This window comes from Condylura cristata, unplaced genomic scaffold (assembly GCF_000260355.1).
Source record: "Condylura cristata isolate star-nosed mole 26May11 unplaced genomic scaffold, ConCri1.0 scaffold00012, whole genome shotgun sequence".
In the NCBI taxonomy this organism is placed as follows: domain Eukaryota; kingdom Metazoa; phylum Chordata; class Mammalia; order Eulipotyphla; family Talpidae; genus Condylura; species Condylura cristata.
Genome location: NW_004567113.1, coordinates 9726216 through 9735888, shown reverse-complemented (window position 1 = coordinate 9735888; position 9673 = coordinate 9726216). Strand labels below are relative to the sequence as shown.

Below are 9673 nucleotides of genomic sequence, written 5' to 3'. Positions count from 1 at the left end.
ATATTCTCAACAATGTAGGCACAACATGAATGGAAATTTTAACAGGTTTTAGCTTTAGGCTTCAGGCTTCTCATTAATGCGTCTTTGAGTGTAATGTGCACGATGTACCACTAGAGGGCAACCATCTCATTTAGAAAAAAATACTGCAGAAAATATATTGCTTTAACCACACTGAGATGCCACTTCACGGGCAGTAGAATGGCTATAATAAGAGAAATGGACATTAGAGACTGTTAGAGAGGATCGAGAGACCCAGAAACCCCAGGCTGTGCAGATAGGAAGGTAATACAGTCCGCTACAGTGGCTAGCATCTTGGTCGCTTCTTACAAAGTTAAAAACCAACGATCCCGCTGGTCTGAGTTTACCCAAGATAAAGGGAAAACACACGCTCACATTAATGTTCATGACAGTAATAATGCAAAAGTGGAAATAATCCAAATGACCAACTGGTCAGTGGCTGGACAAGTGGGGGGATAATGTAAGATAGAATACAATTCAGCAATACAAATGCTACTATGGAACAGGCACACCTCGCGTTGGGAGACAGAAGGCAGCTGCAACCGACTGTGGGGTATTTTATTTCTCTTTTAAAGATTTACTTATCTATACACACAGAACTGGGGTACAGGCCAGAGGTGCAGGGGCGGTGAGGGGATTCACCAGAGACAGAGTGGAGAACAGGACAGGCAGACAGAGGAAGTACACTGCTGAGGGGAGCTGCGGGCAGTCAGGAGAGGTCTGCCACGCCCTGTGGGTCAGCTCCCTGACCCAGGACCCAAGCCCTGCTGAAGCGGCTGTTGCTAGCTTCGTAGTGCTGCGCTTTAACCCATTGTGCCACCAGGTAGGGCCCGGGTATTTCACTTATATGCGATACTCAAAAGGCACACTTGTAGACAGCCTGAGGAAGAGGCAGGGAGCAGGGACTGACTGCAAGGGTGAGAATTTGGGGCCGGGGGCCGGGGGGCAGTGAAAATGATGTCTGGATTATGGTGACAGTGGCACACTCTCCATTTACCAAACCACGGATTGTACAATGGTAGGTAAAAACTTTATACCATAGTAAAGGTGACCCCAAAACCCACATTGATTTAGTACTGCATTAGAATAAGTATTGAGAAATGAAACAAAGAAGGAAAATTGGAGCATGGTGTTAGAATGTAATCCAAATAGCCTCTGTATCACTCATTTCTGAGCACTGGTTTCCAGACAGGAAAAACTAATTGTTTCTAGACTAATAGGGGGAAGTTAGGGAATTTATGGTCGGGTAAGAATTTTATTACTTTTGGCCAAAGGCCAAAGAATTTTAAAGAGGTTGCAAAGTTTCAGACAGAATGCAATTATTTTCTGAATCTACATCAGTAGTCCTATTTATAAAGGGGTTTATAACATCAATGCCCAAAGGATCTGGTGTATATAAAATAACTGATACTTGAGCTATTCAGGGTGAAGAGACACAAAGTCACGGCAACATCAATGAGTAGCTTTACATTTCATGAATTATCCTTTTACAAAGTCCTAGTTTTATATTCCAACCCTCAGGTATGACAATACATAGGGCCAAAAAGCTGATTTTGTAAAGGCCTACTAAAGCATTCAACAAATTTTATAGAGAATCAAATACTTCATAAGTGACATGCAAGTGATTATTGAGATGAAACTGATTTTTTCGGCTCTAGAATGTGGTCGTGACATTCCGCTGTGGGATTAAGGAAAGACTAAGCTGAAGGCTTTCCCATTACTAATGGATCAGTCATAACCATGCTTTAGGAAAACAGAGAAATCCGCAAAGTCAACATATAAACCAGAACCAGAGTAGCAGTGTGAGTAAACAGAAGTCAGGGTGATGTAAGGACAGATGCATTGTCACTGCTGGGAATGGGAGACAGCTTTGGGCCCCGAGTAGGGGTGGAGCTGCATTAGGCCAAGGGCCAGAGGAGAGCTAAAGTGTCCCCTGAGCAGTTCCCAACTGGAGAACCAGGTCCATGTCCAATTAGAATGTCTGAATTCCCACAAATCAACTGAGTATTTATAAAATAAAATTACCCACCACAGGAAAATGGCATCACAAGGAATATTCATAGGCTCTAAGATTTAAATTGCCTAAAGCAAGGAAAAGAATTAAGTCATAAAAATCCATCAAAATGACCAAGCATATCTAAAACATAATGAAATATGCTTTTTGAAAATGAGTTAGATAATAATTGAAATTAAAAACAAAATAGCCTAATAGATTATACGAAGCTGAAATAAAAATAAGGGAGAGTTTTAAAATCTCAGGAAGAGAACAAACAAGCAGGGCCTCTCTGGTGGCTCAAGGGGTTAAAGAGAAGCACTGTGAATCTATCTGCAGCCACTGCAGTTCAATCCGCTTGGCACAGCGGGCCTCTCCTGTCTCACCTGCTGCTCCCCTCCAGTGTTATTTCAGCCAATCTGCCTGTTCTGCTCCCCACTCTGTCTCTGGTGAATGCTGTCTCCCTCCCTGTTCCTCTGGCCTGTACCCCAATTCTATGTGCATAAATAAATAATTTTTTTTTTAAAGTGAAGACTTTAAAAGAAAACACAAATGGAAAATACCAAAGTAATAATAGATTCAGGGCAGTAGTTACCACTAGAAGTAGTAGACTAGGGATTGGAATTTAGAAGAAACACAAAGGTGAGAATTAATGCCACTATGTGCAATGTCCTAGCTAGGAGGTGGCAAATTGGTGTTTTAGGAGTATGTTTCTTCTATGTTCCATATACTTTATACATGCATCAAATTTTACAGAGAGCAGTGATTGCAGAGGTAGGTGTAGGGAGCAGGAGAAATGGATGAGGTATAAACTGCCAGTTTTATAAAACAAATCTTGGTGATATAATGTATAGCATGATTATAGTTAACAATACTGTGTTTGTTTTGCAAGTTTCTAAGTGTAGATCTTAAAGGTTTTCACTGCAAGAAAAACTTGTGATCATTTCTTGGAAGTTAATTAGATTCAGTGGTCAACTCACAATATAGCAAATCACTACGTTGTACAATTGAAATTGCTGTCAATTAACTCAAGGAAAATAACCTAAAAGTGACATACGGTGACAAATATATTTTTTTAAAGATTTATTTATTTATTCATACAGAACTGGGGTACAGGCCAGAGATGCGGAGGGTGAGAGGATTCACCAGGGACAGAGTGGGGAGCAGAACAGGCAGATCGACGAAGTACACTGTTGAGGGGAGCAGCGGGCGGGTCAGAAGAGGTCTGCCACGCCATGTGGTCACCTCCGGGGCAGGCGGGGATCGAACTCATGTGGAAGTGACTTAGGTTTCTTAGTGCTGTGCTTTAACCCGCTGCGCCACCAGGGAGGGCCGACAAATATTTTTTAATACCACTAAGAATAGGAGCAAGAAAATCATCCTTCCTTAAATGTATTATGCTTCCTTGTAAAACAGATACATGTTGATAGACGAACAATGAAATTTCAGTCACAAAAAACACTGATTAGCTGTGGATCTTAGACAAGTTACTATCTTTTAACCTGATTTTAAAATGAAGTACTGGTAATATTAACATACTATAGTGACTATAAACTATCATTGAAAGTCCCTAATTATTGGCCCTCCCTGGTGGCACAGTGGATTAAAGTGCAGCACTGCAGTGCAAGCTAGCTACAGGCAGCCACTTCAGTGCCATTTTGACCCCCCTCACCCCCCACAGGTGACCCACAAGGCAGGCAGATCTCTCCTGACCCACCCACTGCTCCCCTCTGCAGTGTACTTCATCAGTCTTCCTGTTCTGCTTCCCACCCTGTCTCTGGTGAGTCTTCTCAATGCCTCTGCTCCTCTGGCCTGTACCCCAGTTCTATACGAATAATTTTTTTTAAAGCCCTTAATTATTAATCCCTCCCACACTAATTTAAGAAACTCCTTGTATTTATAATTGTTGCAGTAGACTGAGTTTAGCTACAGCCATGGGAGAATGACTAGTCAAAACAACAAAAACACCACAATTTTTGCATTCAGATCAGGTTTTCCCTCAAAATAGCTATGTATTTCTTTCACTGTTACTACAGCTTGGGTCATTTTAGGGATGCTCTATTCAAACTGTTTTCTTTCAAAAAACTATTTTCCAATGCAGGAAAACCATTAGGGTATATTTCACTTGTGAACATAAATTATTGTGTATCAAGTCTGATGAATAAAATATACAGGGACATATAAATTAAGCTTATCAAAATTAATGTGACTACCATGAGACTTTCTTGGATGACTTAGAAGTGGAATCTTCAGGCTATGTTTTAAAGAGGAGCTTCATCTAAGTTTGTAATGGTCACACTGAAGAAAAACTGATAGCCTCATCAAGTTTCTAACTCAGAAGGACAACATTCAGCTGAGTGCATAAATAATCTCTGAATGCATAAATAATCTCAGTTCTATGTAGCATAAATTCATAATTGCTAAAGAGACACTGCCTAATTGGTTGCCATGATTAGTGAAACTACATCAGTTGCCTTTAACCTTTAATTTCTGTGAGGGTCACAAAAATTTATTTTTGGTTACAGGTGAAGATCCTTTATAGAAAAATATGACAGCCAATCTACTAATTTTGCATTTGAGGCCTGGAGAACAATGACAAAGTTTTGACAGGATTATACAAAAACAACAAGAAGCAGAGTTACACAGCTCTTAGGGAGAACTTCCTATTCATAAGAGATACTTGCAAAATATTTTGAAATCAATAAATGCCACTGATGTGAACCCAACTCTTATTGCAGTATTTGGTGTGTTTGAGATAATTTATTAATTTGCTGGAGTGTTACAATATACTTATATAGTTTTTATACAATTTTAAGAAAAATAGGGACAGTTATTGCCACTTGTAATTCCACATAAAGGGGAAAAGAGTCCATGACATCTCAGTAGTAACTTCTTTAAAAGTCTCATATGCAAAACCACAGAAAACATTCTTAATTGTAAGACATGAATTCAATTCTAAACACATCCTCCACAAGACGTAGAAAAAAAATAGTTTACATTTTTAAGAGTAGTTTATACAGTTTCAACAATCTCTTTATCTAAATGTTTAACAGCATTGTTAGCTGACAATTTGAGGAATAAGAGAATAAATAATACTCATTAGGAATATGAAGTTTATTCAAACAAAAAGTTACACAAAATATACTGAAATTAATCAAAAGTAAAATCAAGCAATTTGATTTTAAAGTGACAGTGCAATATAGGAAATCAGCGGCTATTAACTACTTGGAGGGACCGTACCAAATCCCTAGAAATCTCTCCCTAGAATTTACAATAAGTAAATTTTAATTTTTTCTGTTTTCTATTAACAACTTCAAAAATTTAGCTTTATTTTATATCACTTTTTGGTAGGTGCTATTAAACATCTGGGATAAAGTGACAGGCCTCAGAATTAAGTGGCCATCTTCTCTAAAAGTCCCCTCTCTCACCAACATGATTTCTTCAGTATGAGTCTCATTTCATAGCTCAAAGAATGTTTTTTAAAGAAACTAAGCATATTAATTCTACTATTATTTTTCCACACCTATGTCAGGTCAGTCAGTAAAGACTATGCTTCTGACTGGCCGTGCATCAACTAACAAAAACAGTCACATGGTCTCTTCTCTTTACTTCCCTTTTGAGTTCACATTTTGTGGGTACTGAAAGTACCAACTCTGTTTGTTAGGTAACTACTGAATAATAAAAATCAGAAATGGAAACGAAAGGTCTTTATGCTCCTTAGCTCTACATAGGCAGAAAGTTATGTTTTTTAAAAAGACATTTTAAACAATATTAGAAACAGTAAGATCGAGATACCCTCCTCTACAAAAATAAATACTTCAAACAGAGTGACCATAGGAAGACAAACATTATAAAATAAGAACTCCATTAAATATAAGAAATAGACAACTGAAGTCAGATTTTGAGACCTATTTTCCACATTCAGCCAGCTGTAACCAGTCGAGAGAGATGTAGAATAAAATGTGTTTAGGATTGACTAAAATATAGTCACAGTGGCTCAGATTCAGCAAGGAAACTTACTTTGCCCAAAGGCTGATGACAAAAATTGCATAATTGGGGAATTTTAAAATCTGCTGAAGGAAAAACCTTTATCTGCTAGCCTGAGCCCTCTTACAATTTTTTCTTCTTTTGGGTCTCATAAACCCAAATAGGCACTGGGTTTCATAAGGGCGCTTTCTTCCCTCCTGCACTGACAACCCAAGCTGCCATGAGGTGAGGCCCATCACAGCTACCAGGTAATAAACTTCAGGGCTGGATGGAGGGGGGTAATGTCTTCATTGCCCCGGCTCCTATGTGACCCACATGGCTCTGACCAGCCCTGACCTGCACTAAATCTAAGGCATGACTAAAGGAAAATTTAGGAAGGTCTGCAATAAAAGGAATAAAAGGACCAAGATGCATTGTAAAAACAAAATAGAATGCTTTAATAGTCTTAATAAATATAAAAATACACATAAATGAATAGGTTATTTTTAATGCTGGTTCAAACTATGAAGAACTGTTAAATCAGTGGTCTATCAATATCCTGGCTCAAATTAATATGCTGAAATATATTCAATTACAGTTCAAGAAATATAATGGAGGGGATTATATATAACACTTTTATCAATAATTTCTTTTTTGGTATTGACAGACTTGATTAGTCGGTAAACTGCAGTCTATAAGGGTTTTTTTCCCAATGCATTTATTTTCTGATAGTCCAGATTCTGTACAATTTGAAAAACCAAGATGATGGCAAACTGCAAAATTAAAAAAAATATATCTCTGGTTCAAATTCAACTGATTAAATAAGACATTTTTCGGATCAGACATGTTTACAGAAGCCCCTCATCAGAGAGTCACAGCACCTTTTCTTCTCAAAGTCTTCCCACTGGACCACAGAGAAACACAAACTCTAAAGCCTTCTCCTCTGAATCAATTTTTGCTTACTATGAAACAGATCTTTTGTACATGAGATGAAAAAACAGAAGTGTAGATTAAGTCATCCAGAATTAGTTCAGCTAGGTTTTTTTATGTCCTAATAATTCAAAAGAAATTAAAGCTCTCTTACAGCACTCCTACAAGAATCTAAAAATGCAGCTAACTGGTACTCAGAAAGATGAAATATTTATTTTATCTTTGTAAATCTCCAAGAAATTGAAAAACCAACACCTAGAAAAACAGCAAGGTATAAATGCATCAGCACCAAGTAGAAATGATCTTTAAAAGGTCTCTTATGTGTCCCAGGATTGTATTGACAAATAAGTTCTAATCACCCTCTATGAAAAATCTGACAGGTTAACATCTTTAAGCAGAAAAAAAGGCAAACTCAGCAAAGTGACTTGGCTTTACATTTTGATCCATCTAAAAATTTGTTATAGGGACTACAAGGATTTGGCGCTACTTGTAAAATTTTCCAGAGTAAGTATGGTTTCAGGTTAGTCTCTCTTCCTTTCCTAGGTCAGTTATATGCTAAAATGGAAAGTATCAAATGGAACTTTATAATTTTTCAACTACCACTGTAGAAATTGCACTTACAACAGTTTACATTTAAGCAAAACCTTAGTAGTAATTAGAACTGTTTAAAGGTAGTCGTATAAAGTTCATACAAGTCTGTCTTGTCTTCAGTTATGACTAAATCATAGTTGGTGGCTGGAATTCAAATCACATACAATCAACCACATTATTGGGTCCGTGACCTACATCACGAATTTGGCTAGTTAAACAGGCGCACACAGCTACGCCTGCTCCAGCTCTACAGTGAGACACGGATCCAACAAGTTCCCACCTGGAAAGAGAAGAGAAAGAATGTGATGGCACTGTTTTTAAAAGATGGCAAGGTTCCTGAGGGAGATAAAATATCCCAAAGGCTTTTATTAACAACTACATTTAGCATCATTCTGAAGTAATGGGTTACTGGAATATTCCATTAAGGCAAAGGGAAAACAGAAAATTACCTATTCAGTACTGGATCAAATGCTTCTACTGTATTTAAGTATGCATTGCCATTATGACCACCAACTGCGAAGATTTTGCCCATCACCGTGGCAATCCCCACTCCACCCCTGGGAGTGGTAAGAGCTGCTACATAATCCCACTTGTTGCTCCGAGGGTCGTATCGCTCAACTGAACTCAGAGGAGAATTATCATCAAAACCACCTATATAAAGAAAGGTTTTAAAAAGAACATTTCATAGATGTTAATTACTAAATCTTAATTCTATAGCTTCTACAACCTAATCTTAAAACATTTTAGAAAAGTGGAGAAAAATCAGGAAAAAAAAATTCCCAACACCTATCACCATTACTAACCCAACAGACATTTCCTTCAATTCAAAGGAATTTCTGTGTTTTATGTCAATAGTTGGATTAAAATGCTAAAAAAGGAAAAAACTAGAGTCTCTGTATCTAAGCAAATAACTATTACAAAAGCAGAACACAAGCATTTAGGTATTTTGTTCTAAGCCTCCTAGGGACAAGCAAGACAGTGTTGAGATTCCTTCTCTCAGTGTGTACACATACTGTTTTACATATATATATATAAAAGATTTATTTTTATTTATTTGTGCATAAAGAACTGGGGTACAGGCCAGAGGCTCAGGGGCGGTGAGAGGCTTCACCAGACAGAGTGGGGAACAGAACAGGCAGATCAACCAAGTACACTGCTGAGGGGACAGCGGGCGCGTCAGGAGAGGTCTGCCACGCCATGTGGTCACCTCCGGGGCAGGCGGGAATTGAACTTATGCAGAAGTGGCCTTAGATTCTCAGTGCTGTGCTTTAACCAGCTGCACCACCAGGAAGGGCCACATACTGTTATATTTTAAAATAGTAAGCACTTCAGAACAAAAGTAACTACATGAAGTTGTTTACTTCCTGTTAGAATGTTACTGTTTTCTAATTTTCCCATAATACATAACACTATAATTGCCATGATCACAGAGATGCTGGACATGACTGAACTCTCACCAGTTTTTGCCAGTACTATATCTTCATGTTATGTTCTAGATGGTAACAATCTCCTCTATGGGTCATTTTAAAAATGTTACATATTATATTCTTGAGAGTTAAGTATAGACTATTATTTGACAGTGCTCTTTCCTTTAAAAATAAATGTGTCTCATTTTAGGCTTCATCTTAGTCATATTGAGTAATAGCTCTCTTGGTGACTAAGCCTATTTTCCTGAGATCAACTGTTGATATTATAAGCAGTCTATTCAAAAACAATGTCAATAAAAAAAATAAATCAACTTCTGTAATGGGTTTAATTTAATGAACTCAACCTGAGAAATATAATTAACCAAAAATTCAGTGAATTTTGATATATGCATATAGTAGTATCATCACTACAATAACCATGACAAAAACCTTTTTCTTCATTATAATAAAGGTTTTAGTTTTACTTAGGGCTCATGTTAATGTAAAAGATCAAGTTTTCAATAGTTATATTTCTCATTGCTTTCTTTATCTCCTGGCTACCTATCATTTCCCTAGGTAAAACATAAATTTATAATAAAGAATTGCAGGCAGAGGAATACAAAAGGCAAATGCAATTAGCTTGTTAGAGATGTGCACAGAGCTGCCTTTAATTTTATTCCAATCAGCTGTACCAATTTTAAATAGATAGTAAATGACCAAGAGGCAGGTTTCTGTTTTAACTATAAAGGCCCAAAAGATTAAAAAAAAA

At 37.5% G+C, this 9673-nt stretch overlaps 1 protein-coding gene across 1 annotated transcript in view; it reads right to left on the bottom strand.

The window, feature by feature from the left end:
* Positions 1-4536: 4536 nt before the first annotated feature.
* KLHL8 (kelch-like family member 8) overlaps positions 4537-9673 on the bottom strand; it is a 28507-nt gene continuing 23370 nt past the window's right edge. Inside the window, exons 9-10 of the mRNA XM_004681140.2 lie at positions 7948-8149; positions 4537-7778 (exon numbers count right to left, since the gene is read on the bottom strand). Of these exons, the coding sequence (XP_004681197.1) occupies positions 7655-7778; positions 7948-8149 (326 nt within the window). The 3' untranslated portion in view covers positions 4537-7654. The remainder of the gene's footprint in view (positions 7779-7947; positions 8150-9673) is intronic.